At 42.4% G+C, this 19,126-nt stretch overlaps 1 protein-coding gene across 4 annotated transcripts in view; it reads left to right on the forward strand.

The window, feature by feature from the left end:
* lrp8 (low density lipoprotein receptor-related protein 8, apolipoprotein e receptor) overlaps window positions 1-19,126 on the forward strand; it is a 115,356-nt gene that overhangs the window by 51,020 nt on the left and 45,210 nt on the right. For all 4 annotated transcript variants that reach the window (XM_040183768.2, XM_040183770.2, XM_040183766.2 and 1 more), the window contains exons 3-4: window positions 5,134-5,256; window positions 18,956-19,084. In XM_040183768.2, the coding sequence (XP_040039702.2) occupies window positions 5,134-5,256; window positions 18,956-19,084 (252 nt within the window). The remainder of the gene's footprint in view (window positions 1-5,133; window positions 5,257-18,955; window positions 19,085-19,126) is intronic.

Consider the following 19,126-nt stretch of genomic DNA (forward strand, 5'->3'; position numbering starts at 1 on the left):
GAAATGGTGGTCCTGCAATGGAGATTGTAGACAACATCACATTCCCGTCTGTGATTTCATCACCAGCACAACAGCTTCCTCAAGAGGCCCGTTTCTCGCCTCAGTGCTTATCCTACCGTCTAGCCCGTCTGAAGGTCCCAATGAACGTGAAAGCGAGGGTCTTAATTTCTGAAGTGGGATTCTCTTTCATCTTCCCCACATTGAGCTTCAGGTGAGTCTTCCTTTCCCACAGGAGGCAACTGTCAGCCTACCTATTATCCACAACTGCCCCCTCCCAAAAATCTATTAAAAAAAATGTATAAATCTTATAAGTCTTGCCGCGGCTATCCCCTGTCAACAACAGGGCAATCATGAAATAGTAACCAGCTTCTTTGAACTGGTAGGTGTTCTTTGATGTGCTGTGAGGAGCATATTATATAGTGCATTTGATCTGGCTCGCCGTCTGGATGGACGGTCCATGAGCTCCCTTCACATCTCCATCCTTTGTAGTGTGTGCGTCTGACACACACACACACACACACACACACACACCGGCGGACGTCCAAATGCAGCACTGCAACTATTTATTCATTCCCCTCTGATATTGGACAGTATATAGTTCATGCCTATTATTTCCACAGATTTAAGTTAGAGTTGCAATAGTTTGTCATTGAAGAGTTCAGGGAATCAGCTCTCATTGCTCTTTTATTTGCAACTGGCCAATGGGTGGATAACTTGGATAACTTTAATGTGAATATGTCTATTTATTATTATTATTAATGTAACAATACCTGCAGCCCCTCCCTGCAGTCCATTACCTTACAAGTGTAGTTCTTTCTCGCAGTACTGCGCTCTTGTTGTATTCTAGTCCTTTGTCCCCAATATCTTTCCGCCTACGACAGATATTTGGGAAAGTGGGCATGTATTTAATCTCCTCAAAAGACTAATATTATACTTGTCTGCTTTTCTCCATCCCTTCTCTCGTCCACACAGCCGCGGATGCACACAACACGATTCACAGAGCGTCCGCCACTCCCTCCCAGCATGCTCGCTGATTAACGGCCTCTTTCTCTCTGGTGACACGCTACGTTCTTTAGCTCTTTAACCCATCACAACAATGTGGAGGACCATTTATTTCCTTCCTCCCTTTCCCCCCCATTCATTCTTCTCTCCATTCTCTCCAGCTCCCTTGTCTTTATGTGGGCTATTTTTCTCTTTGCTTCGTGCTCCTTGGTTCTCTGAGGGTTTTTTTCAGCCAGACACGTGCGTGCACATGTAATGTAATTCTCAGAGTAATGTAATCCGTAAATCTAAGCATTTGTTCATTGTAAAGTCTTTCTTTACGTGACGAACACATTCTGCCAGTTTGGGTTTTTCTCCTTTGTGATGTGGTTTATTTCAACTGGGTTATTTTACACCAAATTGCTTTGGCTTGTTCTATTCACATGCCTTAGTGAGGGTAAATTGTATTGTGTTGTATTTTGGGAAGAAGTAAGCCCAGAGTCGATTTGTTTGGGTCTTGGATCTAATTAGATATTTAGCAAAGGGAAAAGTGAAATTCATGAATTTGTGTGCAAACCTTTTGATTGATAGCTAAAAAAGATGTAAAAAGAAAAAGGTACAGTTTAAACTCAGTGAGAAATGTTAAATGTAAGTTAATTACATTAATAGACTGACTGTTTTATATTCACACAGTATCTGAGTCCTATAAAATCAATATAAAGTCTGGTCCTACCAATTCAAAGGCCAGTGAGCGACGAATACTAACTGTGTTTTTTTTGCACATGGAATTTAAGCAAATTAAGAATCGCTGACTGAACAATGGGGAAAAATGTCAGTGCAGCACCTGTTTGTTTCAAACCTTTTTCTTACTCAAGCAAATCATCATTTTATGGAGTGCAGTCAACAAATCCTAATTAAAGGTGACACAGTGTTCCCTTACCTATTATTGTGCTGTCGGGTGGTTTTTTTCACTTTGTGTCCGTGTGCGTGTCCGTGTGTGTAATGAGGTGTGTAAATTGAATGTCTTAAAGGTTGATGCTGAGAGTCACCTGTTCGTAGGTCAGATGATCATGTCGTCCGGAGTATGCGACAAAGAATCCAGCCAGTATGTGTTTGTGTGTCTGTCAGTGTGCGTGGGGTGGAGGTCCACATGAGTGCGTCAACTTTGTCACTCATTGATCGTGGAGGTCTGCAGAGTGTGACATTAGTTTTATGTCATTGGAGGATTAACACACTACGTCTATGGAAAAGGTGGACAGTAGTCAAGTGTAATACGCAGCCTCCCCAATGCATCGCTATAATGGGCATTATTCTGAATGATTGGCCTTTCAGGGTCATACAAAGTAAATGCAATTGGCATTCTTCATGTTGACCAAATACATTTTAAAAAGTGTGAATTTCATATTATTATTTTATTCTGTAAAACATTAGGTCTAAGAGATCGCAAGTCCAATGATGGATGAAAATAATGCTTAAAATGTAGGACGAAACGTCTTTGGTAGGTGAGGGTGTGTGTGTGTGTGTGTGTGTGTCTGTGTGTGTGTGTGTGTATTGTCTGTGTCTGCTGCACAGTCACTCTCATACCGCATAAGGCAGGATTTGGCTGTTCCATATGGATGACACTCGTATGCGACGGGTCAGGGCACATCACAATGTAAATATAAGCAGCTGTTTGTGGGTGTCAGCAACTCTTGAAAGGCATTGCAATATTTTATGTTTTTAAAAGCAGATTTTTTTACATGTTTGTTTTAACACAAAGGTCCACTTTCATACCGACCATATGAGTTCTGTCTCATTTCAACAGAAGAATATCATCATACACTCACCTTCCCTCCAGTTATTCTAGATTACTGTTGTGTTTGTTATCTTTGTCCGTTGCCACTGTTTGCGATTAACATGAGAGTAACATCATTCATCCGAAGGTTAATTAAAAGCACATTGTACAGAGGAAAATCGTCTCCTCAGTGCCTTTGGCCCCCAGAATAAGAAGTGGCCAAGGTGAATCATATTATCTCCCTTTATGTCCTCCGGATAAGAGAAATGCGAGTCAAGGAAAGCGTTATGGGAAATTGATATGGACTCATGCTTGCTGGCTTTTGCATTTTAAATAATCCTCTTCAGGGTGAAACGTTGTAAGCCGCTTTGTCACTTGTAGCAATTTGGTTCCCAAACTGAATTAAAAAGTAACATGATGGCCAATGGCGTGAGATACTACACCAAGGAAAAAGGTTATTTTGAGGTGCCTGGTACTTGCATGGTCTTCATTATTATGGCTCCCACCTGTATAATCAGTCATGACTGTGTATTTGACCTCACACCGTAGGACATCCAAGGCTACACACGGAGACAAGAAGCTAATTAACTGGCTAGCTTTTCCCTTAATAGGTGAAATGTGAATGTAAATAGTACACAGTGCCAAGAATTGGACCGATTCCTTATGCAGTTCAGCAGTTTCAATGTGTGTGCTCATGCTGCCGTGCTAAAACCTTGTGAAAGCAAAGCATGTTTCACTGATTAATGGGGGTTTTTGTACTGAAAATGAAAATTCGTTGATGGGATTTTTTACATTTCTGGTTGAATTCCTAAATGTCAAAATGCTGTTTTGTATGTTTCAATTATTGTAGTAATTGTAATTGTTCCAAAATCACAGGCTTAAAATCAGCGTTTTTCCTCAAATTGGAGAGAACAAGGACACATGTGCGGTTGTGCTTTTGTCCCTCCAAAAACAAACATCAACAAAACAACACAACAGGATTTTGGGTGTTTGTCTTTTGTTTGAGAATCTGTGGATGTTTTATTCTGTCCGATTATCATGCAGAGAATAATTGAGCTCTTCTCACTGTTCACATTAAACTGATGTAGAGACAACCTCGTCCCTTTATCGGTTTTATATTTGTTTGTTATTATTCATCATAGACATCGATCTCGTACCTTAATAACAGCTATAAATGTTGTAATCACATTTGATTGGAAAACAGAGAGCTTTAGTGACAAACACGGGATTTAGTCATCTTCGCACAAACCCCATTACTCAGCCTCGCCGTTCACTCTGCGACCCTCATCTTCAGCCGGCTTATTTCCGGTTGAACACCAGGCCTACGTGAGAGGAAATGGAACAGGATCAGTGACTGTCGCTTTTTACACACACACACACACACACACACACACACACACACAGTCCATTGGTCAGCTGGCTTCGTTGTACATTACATTTCATCACGGCGGGGAAAGCCGCGGCTAACAGCCCGAGTGAGTGCCTTTTCTTGTTCAGTAGCTCTCGCCGTGGAGAAGGAAGATTTTTCTTGCCTCTGCCCGTGACAGACTCAAGTGCTTCAAATTTCTCCTTTCTTGGAGAAAGCTATGACGAAAAAAAAAAAACTGCAGTCCATGGCTTCAGGGATCAGGGAAACTGGAAGCAGCCAGAGCCGGTTTGTGCAAAGACTGGACTTGAGCTTGAATGTGGATCATGGGGGGTCGAGGGGGGCTTTGAGCCAGTTCACAGAGAGAACTAGAGCGGCTCCGATCGGAGATCAGCACTCTTGCAAACGGCTAAAGCTGTCACGCGCCGCTCGTTCACTCTGCCTAGAAGTAAACCGCTTGGATTGAAAACAGTGTTCCTCCACCTCTCTTACTCATTTCTTCGAGGTAATATAATATGGTGTTTTACCAAGCCAACTTTATCAAATTTTAATTCTTGGCGTGTCACGTTTCTATGGCAAACGTATCTACTCACAATATTGAGGATCTAACAAAATCAGTCCAGACCTCATCGAAACAATTGAAATACCGAAGTGTCTTTGTCAATTAACAGAATATAGGTGTGGGTAGCTCACTGATAAAACACAGCTTGTTCGCTCATGTATTCACTCATGTATCCCGTTACAAGACTCGCAAGTTAATGGCTAAAACCAGAATTGTCAAGTAATTAATACGTTGTTGCCCTGGACTTGCTACGTACTAACTTTTTTACTATGTATTAACTTTTTTAATCATATTTCAGTCAGTGTGTTCTGTTTGTGTAGGCGTGATTTTATATGCTACAGAGTCACTGTTGATAACTATTCACATTAACGACCAGTCGAGCGTAGCTTTCCTGCTTCACCTTACTCTGTGTGAGAGACTAATGATGTGTGTTACCTTTTGTCTTCACAGCAAAGAAGACATGTGCCACCACAGACTTTGCCTGTAAGAATGGGCAGTGTGTCCCTGGCAGGTGGCGCTGTGATGGAGAACCGGAGTGTGCAGACGGGTCGGACGAGGCTGATGCAATCTGCCGTAAGTGGCCACTCAAACACAACCACAGACAAACAGTGCTGCAAAAGCAAGCATGCAAACACGGACAGAGGCGGCCATAAAGACACAATGGGAGGTATACGTGTGTGGCACATGTGTTATACTGTGTGTGTGTGTGCGCGTGTGTGTGAGAGAGCCCATACGTGCTTGTGAAAAGAAAAATTAATAAACAAGAAAAAACAGGATGATGTTATTAGCCTGGTCCTTGTTTCTGTCATGTAACTTGTTATTTTGTGAGCAGCAACATTGGTTTGCAACCAAAAAGTTACTTTATAAAGTAATGAATATCTCAGTGGAGACCTGGGTTTACTACCGTTAAACCCAAGTTTCAGAACAGCCTTAACTACCTTAAGATATTGTAAAATGCATTGTCCGTTCTGGGCTGGTTAAAACCTGGTGGTGCAGGACGGCGGCCAAGATATGAATGGCAGTGATGATGAGACTGAGAAGAGTGAGGGGCTTAGCGGCATTAAAGGACACTTGACAGTTAAAAGGCTGTGAAAAGGCATTTCTGGAGCTCTTGTTTCAGATTCATATAACAATGTCCAGACCAGAACAACTCAAGAAGACTGAAGTCTTGGACTTCTCACTGGTTTGAAAAAATGTCCTCAATTACTTCAGGTAGTTGAGTGAGGTGTATGTATTTTGATACTTGATACTTCCGATGACACGGTTACTTTTAGCTGTATGACTTCCTGAAAGCTGTAGAAAAAGCTGAATATCTTTTGTGTCTTTAATCTTCGTTTATATTTCATCTCATAGCCTGCTCGTCCTCTCACTATGAATCAGAAGAGTTTTAACGGGGCTGTAAACAATGAGCAAGTTGTTTGACAGCGAAGTAGAAACTGGAGAACTCGGGAGGCGGGAGGAGTACAATCAAGCCGGACTCTGAAATAAACAAGCATTTTACAGGGACGAACACATCACCCAACCACTGTTTCTTCAAAGGAAGGAGGTCAGCTTTTCCACTTGTGTCCACTCTCCATTTGGCTGTGTCTACACTCCAGCTCCTATTTGCAATTTTAATGAGATCGTTTTTAAAGAGGTGATCAAAGAGCCCTTTGAAAATTCTCAAAGTAATAAGTGTGTGTGTGTGTGTGTGTGTGTGTGTGTGTGTGTGTGTGTGTGTGTGTGTGTCTATAATGGGCAAGTTTGTGTGCCAGCATTTAGATCTGGATCGATGCTCGTATTTAGTATTCATCACAAGGTGATTCTGTTAGTCATCAGATTAGTAGACTTGTGGTTAAGTCTCATTATGTCCAATCAAGATCAGACGCTGTGAGTTATCTTACTTTCTCAACCTCATTGATCCTCACAGCTGTGTGTGTGTGTGTGTGTGCGCATTTGTTGGCATGCAGAATGATGCATCCAATACACTAACCTACTGCTCATCCACTACTCTGTTTTAAACAAAGTATCATTACAACTAAGCAAAATGACAGAACATAAAAGGAGGATTGGTAATCTTCAGAAAGATTTTGGTTTTGTTTAAAAAAAAAAAAGTAAGATTACAAAGTTGCTGTAGTGATGCGACAATATTATGCTTTTGCCATGATGAGTTGATAATAAAAAGCAGCAGACTGCTATCAGTGTAAATGGTAAAATTTTAGATCAGTCAGATCAGTGACCGTTATCTGCCATGTGGACCGATGGGGGAGAGATTGAATCCCAAATTAATTGGATTTTTGCATATCTCTTAAAAGTCTGTATGATCTCCCGTAGGTGCTTTACCAAAGACTCGTGACTCGTGATTCACGCCATACAAGCAACTGTCTTGTATGTTGCTCGTCTTTATGTCCTCACGTCCACCCCAGCTATCACTACCGCCGTGTCTCATCCGCCCCCCCCCCCTTGTTAACTCTTGCTCTTATGTTTCTGCCCTTACGTTCTCTGAACCGCTCTCCGCCCGCCTACCGCCTCGTATCGCATCCTCTTCTCGGTCCTCTTGATCTTCCCTGCTGCACGTTCACCACTTTTGTGATCTGAGGTTCTGTTCAAGCCAGGCTTTTGTTTCAATTGATTTCCCTGGGAGGGAGCCGACGGACTGATCCCCGGGACCCGTGCTTGACTGCTGATTAACAACGGCCCTCCGACGACGCCTGCGGACCTCCCCCTGCCTCACACACACACACAAACAAGCTCCCACGGAGGTCTCTGTAATCACACGTCTGAAAATTATTCTGAGCCTTGAGGGGATTCTGAACAAAATGTTCAATCAGGTGATGCATGAAGAGCGCGCGCGTCTGCACACGATATTCTGCACCAATGTTGCCAGCAGCAGTAAATGTACCATAAAGTCACTGGATTGCTGAATAAGTGATAGTCATTAATTTATTTATAGAAATAAACACATGAACAGACCACATATTTGGACAGGACAAGGATTGAATTTATTGTTTTCCAAACTTACCCTTAAGTGTCAATATACACACAGGCAACACACAAATAAGGATAGAAATGTATATTCACGGTGAGACAAACTTTTACATTCATGTGAGGTTGAGGACCAGTTTTGACTTTCCCTGCTTTCACTCTTCATCGAGAGCCACATCATTAGGGGTATGATTTAAAATATACGTTTATGCACATCTGAAAAGTTGGGCAGTAACACCCTTAAAACCTTTCAGCACCTTCACAGAAGGGTTTGTTTTAATGGTGCTTGCCACTGATCTATTATGTACGATAACTAAATACTCAGTGATTACACAGAATAATCGGTTTCTAAATACAGGGCACTGTCAGGCAGGTTACATGTATTTTCACATAGGTTTTGTATTTACATAATTGACTACAATGTGGCCGCCCATTTCATAATCCATGTGCCAGACGTCAAAGTTCTAATATTCTGCCTCTAGACATTACAAAGTCAGCATCCATTTACTTTGAGTGGCATCAGCGAGATCCTGCAGTTTAACAATCAGCACTGATTAGGAGAGCGGCGTTGCTTAAACTCCCTCTCTGTGTGCACTCTTTGCACTCTGCTGCTGCACATCTAAACTCCAGGGACTACAAAGAGCTATTGTGAAACATAATGAGTAGAAAAAAAGCACAAATGAGAGTTTTGATCATTTAGGAAGTAATCTCAAGTCTCACACGGCAGAGCGTTGTCAGATCAGGCTGATAAAGCAAAGGTGTTTCTATCCCCTTTGGGTCAGATATTGTGAAATGAAAGCAGTCATAGCAGTGAAGAAAAAACAGATTTTTTGATACGAGGACCAGCATATGACATTCTTTATCTGTGCAGAGCCCCAATCGCAACACCTTTTAAACTTGAAAAAAGAATTCCAAAATGATTAATGTTGTAAAGTAGCATTTATACATGAGTAAAAGCTGATTTTATTGATTTTCTGATTAGATGCTTCAACCAACCAACTTACTCAGCTCCCCGGGGCATAAACACCGGCTTGATTTCCCACTTATTCCATCTGATGAAGCCCGTTCATCTAAAGACACAAACTCTCAAACTCGAGTCTCTCATCACAGCAGGGCTTCTCTCCCACTTTTGGTTGCCTCGAAGAGCACATATGCAACCGCTACTGACTTCAATTTCTTTTTATACGTTAAGCCCTGCCGAGAGACAACATTGAGACAAGTGTAACTTTGGCCCCATGTAATCAAACAGGTCATGCAACTTCTTTATTATTCAGTCTCCTGAACGTTTCGCTCCTTTTTCACAATTGTTAGCATGCTAAAAGGCTTAACTGACACGGCAAGAGAGAAATAATGTCTTAATGTCCAACAAAAGTTGGTAAAATGGATAAATTGGCTGCAACATTTTCAAGTGCATTAAAAATACATGTTAGTGAAGAGCTCCTTTATGTCAAGATGACCCATTGTTAAACACATTTTTGCACTCCTACCTAAATTCCCACTGATCCAAGGTACCAGTCTAAGTGTCCCTTTATCATGACGTAAAACCTGTCCCTCCCCCTGTCTCTCTCGCTTCCACCTGCCTTTGTGTACAGAGGTGGGTTCCTCTTGTCTCTATGTGATGAGACAATAGGCAGGTTAGCGTCTCACGGCATGGAGGCAGGGTGTTAGGAGAGTTAATTATTTTGGAATACTAACGGGACGGTGAGTTAGAATGTCGGACAGCTTCAATTTCATGCTTCAGGGAATGGCAGCGGCGAGAGTAATTTCCCAGGTGTCCCCCCCCCCCCCCCCCTCCTCCCATTCTCTCTCCTTCTGTGTCTCTCATAAAATAATATTTCAGTCAGTTACCCCCCTCAAGACAATACACACAGTAAAACAAACACAATCATACAGATGCAGACAGAAGTTTGACTCAATTCTATATCGTGTGTGTGTGTGTGTGTGTGTGTGTGCGTGTGCGTGTGCTTGTTCATGTGTCAGCGACCGACGTGTTTGTGTGCAAACCAAGGTCGCTCTGATCTTCTACTTCAGAGTAGTCTAATTTGTCTCTAGTTTCTTGCTACATGTTCTTTTAATGGAAAGCCTCTGTTACCCTGAGCCAAATTTCCCTCACTGGCCACAATACACACACAAGCATAACTGCACACACACACACACACACACACACACACACACCGACCTTCCCTCAGTTTTATCCCTGATGTACTTTGGTGTGATTCAAACTGTCAAAATGATCAAATGATGCGCTTGCAGTGCTCATTTTCAGTCAGTCTTTCATTTGAGACGCAGCCAGCAGGCTTCATGCCACTGATGCCGGACTCCAGTTACACTTACTGGCTGTGCATGAACCGTATTTGACTAAACAATCGCAAATCAAGTGTCCACTTGTGTGCTTCTCCAGCCAAGCCCCTCAGCTCAGGCCCTCATGTGCATTGTTCTGCTTATCTCGCCGCCTTGTGGCATACCATTAACCCCAAGTGTCTTTAACTTGATTTATAATAGCAATAAGTCAGAGTGTATTGATCTCTAAAGAAAGTGAATAGCCACACAAACCACAACATACCCAACAGGAACTACCAAAGACACATTGCATTTTAGCTGCCTTTTTAAAAGCCATTTTGCAGTAATGACACATCGAAAGCTGCCCCTAAAAGTTGTGTGACACTGAATACTTGAGAAAACTGTCACTTTTCAGAGCCGTAAGTGGTGATTATGAACGTTACTCCCATAAGCGACGCAGAGAAAGTATTATGGTTTCAGGGGTGAAGTACATGTAATGAACCAGTTTGCGTTGACCTCTGTGTGATCGACACGGCTGTTTGCAGCAGTTTGCACTTGACATCGGTAGTCAAACAGTAAAAAAACGCCTACGCAGCAGCTGCCACCGTTAGATTTCTTTCGTCATTCCATTCTTCCGTTCAATTAGTGACCCTTGCTCTCGGCTGGTTACGATTGATTGTTGCTCAATATGCTTTTTCTCTCGCCGGGCGTCCGGTGGAGCTGGAACAGTCTGATGGGATTGCTTTTTCTCTTTGTTTTTTTGTGCTAGTAAATCCAGGCTAACAATAATTATGTTTTCATCACATTTTTGTCCTTCTGCATTTTTTCATTATTTTTCTTCTCATGTTTTATGTTTTTATGTTTCATTTCCCTCCCTACCTCCCATCTTCCATATGTGGTACCCAAATGCAGACTCGGGAGATGGAACATGTTTGATGAATTAGGTTAAAAACAAAGTCCGACAGACCTGTACCGTTCCTGTATTTCATGCTAAGACGGAAAGAAAGCAGTAAAAAAGCAGCAGATGGTCTCAAGCAAAGATGCAGTCATAGGGGAACAAATTAAACCGTTGTCAGAGGAAATTTGTCATTTTACTGTCAAATCTGCTCCATTCAGGTGTTGGAGTATGGAAAATACTGCATTAGAATGTAGCCATTTTTTGTGTTATTAATTGATCTGAAGTTTGACAGTAAAAGCTATAGTCAGGCTTGAGTGACAGCAGAGGTCAAAATCCACAATAGAGAAATAAATCATTTGAAAAAGCAGAAAGAGACAGAGTGGAAGAAGCACATGCATTGCCATTAATCTTGCTAGTTCAACATAATTTAACAATAGATAAATAGCTGCATGGTGGAATATAACGTAGTGTAGCTTTCAGAGGTCAACTACGCGCTGCCTCTCATTTGGCTGCCTTTTTTAACTTTAACACCACCCAGCTTTTGAATAAACTGCCTCAAAGGAAATATGCTCCGAGTTTGCTCCCCCATTAGTCCCCCTCCCTCTCCTGCTTTTCATCTGCCTCTATCCTCTGCAATCGTTAGTTGAGATATGGCACTATAGCCACTGGCGGTATTTTTAATGCCCAATGTGTCATCTACTAAACAGCATTTAAGAGAGGCCTGTTGGAAGAAAGTGGCAATTTCCTGGAAGTGCGCTGGGGTCCCGCTGTATTTCTTCCCCCCCCCACGGCACTGAGGGCCCCGCGGACTAGACTGTGCTAATGGTTCCACACAGGCCCCCTCGTCCCCTTCACACAGCCTCCAGAGAGGAAGAGAGAGAGCATCCACTCCCGTTTCACTCTGACGCAGCCTCTAGTTCAATCGCACCAAAAGTTACCGCAAAAGTGCAGGTAAATAGTGGCAAAATCACAAAAATCACAGTCATTCACATTTTCCCGTCATTTTATTATCATGTTGTGTTGGTTTCACTGCTTTGTTTTCCCTTTACTTCCCCTCTTTAATCATTTTTTCTATTCTTTCTCTTGACTTTGATCGTTCTCTCCCCAGCAGACTCCCCCTCTCAGTGCATCGGCCCTGCAGTAATAGGAGATCAGTGTTCCAATGAGAGCCACTAATCAACACTAACCTTCATTTAAATTGTAATCTGATATTAACCACATACGCCCTTTCTTTAAATTGGATTTCACATCTGAAGGACGTGGGGGAGCCTTACCCTCTAAGTCCAAACTGCTTTTTCAGTGCTAACGGGCCGGCCATCTTAATTCAAACTTAAGGCAAGAAATGACACAAAGTACTTAAATTCATACACCATAACTTTTGAGATCCCCCTATAATTTTAAAACTAGTTTTTGTACTTGACGTAGTAATTTAGCAACCGTCCTGTCATCAAACATTTCACCTCTTAATCAAATCTAATTACATCATCTGTGTTTTTTTACCAAAACATGTTATGGTTATTGGTTATTTTACACCTCTTACCATGTTAGTCTGGAAAAATGTCAACCGCTCTCATCTTTTGAACACCTTCTTATTCTCTAACTTCTCATTCGACACGGCTCTGAAACATAACGCTCCAATTCTCCGTGTGCGATAGGAGGATATGCAGAACACACACTCGTGCATTCACACATATATTATGCAAACATGCTTACAAACAACCCACGCTCGGACATTCTTCACACTTACGGTACATACACATGCAGACCAATCCCCATATTAACTCATGCATATAGAAAGTATGTGCAGTACGCACATTAACACAAATACATGCATCCACACACTTATTCCATCTCCAAAATAAGTTGCCTGAGGTAACTGACCATGAAGTGAGTGTACGCTGGGCGGAGCATTCTTCCCCTGCACATTGCTATTGATGCGTTGACTTGCGCCGACACTGTAATATAGGAAATGATTGTCATCGAGCTGTGAAGTGGGATCCACATATCCTGTGCGTTTATGAACTATTTAACAATTTTCTGAACGCTCTCAGGCAAGCTTTGTGTCAAATGATGCATTGTGGTGATGGCTCAGCGAGAAAAATCTGTCTTTTAAGAAAACTGTGTGAAGTACAGTCATGGATTTTATATTATTTTTTGAGCGCCAGTACAGTGGACCTTGAGCATTGTTTAATCAACAGAGGCAAACCACTGAACCATGCAGGACTGTTATGGCCCTGTTATGAATAGTGTCATTGTCGAAGAAATTGCCAAATTGTTTCATTTATGGGAAGCAGCAGCCAATTTAAGCCATTCAATAATTGTCCAAATAGTTGATCATTTTAGCTTTGATTGACTGATGGATTAATGTAACTGATTATTCTAGCTCCAATGTGTATATTTAACAAATAGAACGTTTTGATTTTACTGGACTAGAGCAACTACTTTAACATTTTCATAGAACAGCATAGAACATATTCTTGCACCTCTATTGGGTTGTAGTCCCGGATGCACAAAAGCTACCAGCTCATCCAAATCAGTATGTATTTTACTTCTGAAGAGGCCCAATTCACGACGAATGTCTCTTCAACGTCTGGATGCTTCCGTCGATGTGGGGATTCTGAGCGAAAGTATTTTCATATTGCTAAATCTGATTGCAAAGTATAATTTGATCAGTTCAGTCACCGCAGTCATAATACACGTTGAGCAGCGTTGTCTCTGGTGTGATGAGTTTTATTCACCACTCTGTTCCCTTCTGTTGGTCCTTTTTTTCTACTTTACGTAAACCATTTCAATCTTTTCTCAGATAACACTTAAGCATAACCAAAGAAATATTCTGCTCATAACCAGGTAAGACCTACATAATGGTCCTAATAGATATTGTGTAACCCTAATGGATGCGCACACACTTATTGTCAGGGGTTGCGTGGGAGGCTGGACTCAAACGCAGAGTTCGAACACAAAAATACTTTAATAGTCAAAAAAGACAATAACGCAAAAGGCCAACGGGCAAAAACAGACAGGAACTAAGGGCAAAAAGGCAGGCAGGAACGAGAGGCAGGCAGGACGATTGACAAGAAACATCCAGGACGATAGACAATGACGCGACAAGTGACACAAGAGACACACGGCTTAAATACATTAGGGAGGTGCAGGTGATTGGACACAGGTGGAAACGATTAGACGATCACAGGGGATGATGGGACAAGGCAGGAAGTGAAGTTACCCGGGGACACGATTAGCAGAAAACTACAAAATAAGACAGGAAGTGAACCACACCATGACACTTATAGAGACAAACCATTACTGCCCTGAACTCACATTAACAAACCTGTGAATATAAGGCCACTGTTTCGAATAAGGGTTAATAATATAATTCACAGCAACTGATAAATTAGCAGTCAACTTGCTAAGTCCTTAAAAGCCAAATTATTGGCTGACTCATACATTACTTTCATTGATGCCGGAGAGCTCTGAGTTTATGGCTGCCCTTCCTCCAGTTATTTATCCAATCCTTTAGTTTCTTCTTACCTACAAAAGCTACAGCTCCAAAAGTACAGCATGTCACTCGTACTTCATGCAGCATGATTTAGAGAGATTGATCACACACAACGACATTAGTATTTAGTTGAAATTGCAAATAGAACAACACTAAAATGTGAGCCCACATCTGTAATTGGTTTACACGGCACGGCTCATGTATATGTGTCGCTTGGTGTAGAGATGGTAGAAGACTTCTAGAGCTGAATAAGTGTGTGACCAGATGGGCATCTCATGTGTTTTCATTTGTACAGCAGGCCCTGATCAGTTGATCAGATTCCAACTCAATAGCGTTGTGTGTGTGTGTGTGTGTGTGTGTGTGTGTGTGTGTGTGTGTGTGTGTCTCTCTCTCTTAGAGTGCGTCTTTGGAGTATCTTCCTCTGATTGTCTTGATCTCGGTGTTCCTCTGCATTGATATTCCCCATTCAGTTACCACTTCAGTGGTGACCAATCCGCCACCCCACCTCCCCCACTCCATGTCCTTTCTCTGATCTACTTCATTTCCTCGTTCTTCCACACTCTATTTTATTGTTTAGGAATCCAAATTAATGCAGGTAAGTGTCTAAAAACATAGGATTCTGATAGTGATATTTCAATAATCAATTTCAATCAAATTGGCTGAAATCGAATGGCTGATATCTATTAAAGTCTCTATATAAGCAGACTGCCTCTTTCCAGTACACTGTTGTGTGTTGATTCAGAGAATGCCTTTTCTTGTTCTTGCTGCAGAGTAGCAAGCAACAACATTTTAATGTTCTCAGCCAGCCACAATTTATAGTGTAAATTAATGGCTGAAAGAGTTTAATTATGCTCTTCCACAGACGATCAGATGTTATCAACCACCTGTCAGTCAACATATGTGTGTGTGACACAGCCAAGTTCCACATTTGCGTTGTCTTTTACTTACATATAATTATTACAAGTGTTTTGTGGTCAATTTTGATTAACAAGTTAAGTGTTAATTAAGTGTAAATTATCACGAATTGATAGTACAAATAATTATACCTCTGAATAATTTTATTGTAACAGCCTTCAATATATTTTCGGAGTACATGTGGAGCTAATTGGTATTCAGCAGCGCAGAGTATTCGGGCATTCATAATATTCCACTGATTTGATGAGACATGGTTTTTGGGTGTTTGCATAAAAAGAGGTTGAGGCATAGTAACCTCATCCATCAGCTCTGTGCTGCCTGTGGCGCACAGGGATTCGCTGCAGCTTTAAGCATTTGAAATTCACGCACCTATAACGCTTCACGGCACCACAAATCACCCGTGAGCTCTCGTTCAACACGTGCCACAGTATCAATTAAGCTCCTTCAACGTGCCTTCTCTTTTGACAAGGTGTCTCACTGTGGCAGACAGTGACATCAGAATGACTCATTACCTCTCGGCCTCATCGGCACACCTCATGACAAATAAATTACCGTAGCATTAGCCCGCGGGGCTAAGAGCCGTCGGAATCAATCACCTGAGAGGCATCGCTGCTAGTCGGGCAGTGGACACGACGCGCCCCGGCGCTGCAGTGCTCTGATCCCCTCCCTCCTTGTGAAGGGGAAATTTGGAAGGTAGTTAATCAAAACTTCATTAGCATACAACACGTTGCTCAGTCCACCCGTAGACCCGTGCTCACGATGGACATTTAGTGAGGCCACGTAGTGAGAATAACAAGCTGTTACCACTTCTTGGCCTGTGTGAATTAAGAGACTGCACGGTCGTCCCCTATGTGCCAAGTGAGTTGTCCGACCCCACGAACAGCAAAGGTTATTTAAATTCCACTGTACAAATTCCTAAAAACTAGGACCAAGAATTAAAAAAATTATTATTTGGAAGGATGGTTTTAATCTCGCTTAAGATTTAATTTGTATATGCGAATGTGCAGCCAGCTTTGAATCGATGCGCTAACTAAATCCTCCAATGGGTATGAAAACCAATTGTGTTTGTTAATCGATTATAACCCGGATGCATTGGCTGATGGCACATCCTCGGCTTGACCGTTCCACTCATTCAGATGCGTCCACCCACCCGGGAGCTCGCGTGTGCAGCCACCGCCTCCTTACGCTCGCCACTAAGCAGCTCCGCCGGAGCCGATACCGGTCGCTCGGTTGTTCTTCACCACAGGCCTCGGCAGAGAGCAAGCTAGCGGGATGGTAACAGCCCGTTGTTTACCTCGCTGCCCGAGGGGTTTCAAAGCTCATAAACTATTAATTCAATACAAATATTGAATTTAGTTAAACGCCTGTGACAGGCAGCTGAGAATGTAGTGTGTGTGTGTGTCAGGAGGGGGCGGAGTGCCTGCGATGAACATGTATGTTTGTGTTGTGTTTAGTAACAAATCAATGTGTCTGTACAAGGGGTTTGAACATGGAAGCAGTAGCTCAGGGGGAAGAGTTATTAGAAAGTCGCCAGTACGACGCCCAAGTTTTCTCGAGGATGATACTGAACGGAGGTCAATCCCCAGGCCCTCTACAGCAGGACTCTGATGTTTTGTCTTTAAGTTGATGTTGTTTTGTCTCTACACTATTTTTTGGGATGTAACCTTCAAGTGCTCTGCGCTGGGATGGGCACTCGATATTATACTTGACCTGGAATATGGTCACAGTCCGTAATACCTCTGCAGTGTCCCGAGTTTACCCTCGATAAGTCCATGAAATGCTCCTTCGTGCTCGCTCTGCTGCTGGATGCACCTGTCAGTGTTTAGTGAGAGGGGCACAGTCTGTGTTACGCAATGACTTTCAAAAGTTCTTTTCTTCAACTTCATTATCAACACTGTTCCCATCTGGATTGGCAAAGTCACACAGCAATTTGCTCTTTTCTTCTGTTTAGATTTTTTTTGTATTATGTTTAATTTGTCTGTGATTGAGACTTGCAGACTTTACGGAGTTTCTTTAGTTGGTATGGATATTCTCTGCAGACGTCCTTGCAGTTTATAATTACCTTCATCTACTACAACTGCTTATTCAAAACGGTCTGCTCTTGTTTCTGCAGACAAAGTGAAACTGATGTAGAACGTTGAAAGTGTCCTTTCTATTAGGTGAACATCATCAGATGGATTTTTTCATTAATGTCATTGAAGTAGCTCTCGCCTGTCTGTATTCGGTCATTTGATTAGCAACTGATCCACGACTTCCATCTCCTCGACTACCAGGGCCTGAAATCAGTCAGACAAACTATATCCTTTTTTCCCAAGCTAAATGTCATTGCCTCCTTCCTCGCAGTGACACACCTCCCAAAGATATTTATATTCATGCCATTGAAGTAAAATAGCTGCACTTTTTGCACTTGCACGCCCCATTTTTTGCAAGCGCACTGTGCTCGCTCACTTCAAGTGGATTTCTTTCACTGTAGAGGCCAATGTCAGAGCGAAGAGGAATCTCCAAACGGGTCCAGCTTCACAGACAAATCAAATGCAAGCTGCCACATGTTCAATAGTGTAGAACATGACAACGTACTAGAGTGCACAGTTCTGGCAATTGCTACCTGCATGGCTAACCCCCCCCCCGCCCCTCCCATAGGAGGGAATGTTTGAATGGCAGCGGTTTACTCAGAACTGTAAAAAAAAAGAAGGAAATACGCGATGAATAAATAAAAAATGAGACTGAAATAGGCCAATCCCAGTGGAACAATTGATCTGCGGCTGTAAAGCACACGCAAACACTGTTGTTGCCAGGAAGCATGCTGGTGGTCAAATATGTATAATTGATAGACTTGAGTTTGACACGGCGCTGTAATGTGATCTGGAGCTATAGAGTCCCCACGGTGTGTAGAGCGTAAAGAAGGGACAGGACTGGCAGCTGGGACTCGGTGTAAAGTTGATGTATTGGACAGCTGTATTTTTTTTGCCTGTACCAACCCCCACGGGCAACACATGAAGGAACAATGGCCTTTTCTATTGTAATGGACTTTTACCAAGAGGGACCACTGTGTGCATGTTTCACAAAATGTAACACACTTCCTCACTACACTCAAATACTTGAATTTTGATCAAATTGGGTTTTCCCGTGGCAAAGAAAACACTGCATTAAATATATGCGATCTGCATTCTAATCTATTTGAGTTTTGCTTTTTTTGCAATTTGTTTGTGGGCAATTTGTTACTTCATTGTTTAAAAAATTACCCCGGGCCTATACAGTGCAATGATTACAAACAGAATAGTGTACAGTAGGAGTGTGCGTGTGTGTGCGTGTGTCATTTCTGGATTCAAGAGTATTCTCGTGTTTTTCGTGTCTTTTAGGTTTGGGTCCTTTGTGTGCTTTCCTTTGTGTCTGCCTTACAGTGTTTCTGCTTCTTTGTTCCTCTGTCACTGTGTGTAGTTTAATTGCAGGCCTTTGAGGTAAAATCGATCGGGGCAACAGGATAACGAAGTTATCAAAGTGTTTCATTGACTGACTGTCTCGTCTCTCTTCTATCTCTTGCCTCCTCCATCTTCCTTTTTCTCATTTCACCGTGCCGATCTCTCTGTGCTTCCCTTCTCTCCCATCCGTTCCACCCAACTTTTTCATCCGCTATCCATTTTTCCTTTTCCCCTTCCACGTCATTCTCGGTAATCTGTCTCTCCGTTGCCTTTTCTCACATCCGGTCTCTCTCACAACAGGCCGACAGACGTGTTCGCCGGAGAAGTTTGATTGCGGTGGGGCTGCCAGCAAATGCGTTTCGTTGTCATGGCGATGCGATGGAGAGAGGGACTGTGAGAACGGGGCAGATGAGGACCAGTGCGCTGCAGGTAAGCTTATGGGTGGGTGGTGGAACTACGGAGGTATTCTGG

The sequence above is a fragment of the Gasterosteus aculeatus genome, chromosome 8 (assembly GCF_964276395.1).
Source record: "Gasterosteus aculeatus chromosome 8, fGasAcu3.hap1.1, whole genome shotgun sequence".
In the NCBI taxonomy this organism is placed as follows: domain Eukaryota; kingdom Metazoa; phylum Chordata; class Actinopteri; order Perciformes; family Gasterosteidae; genus Gasterosteus; species Gasterosteus aculeatus.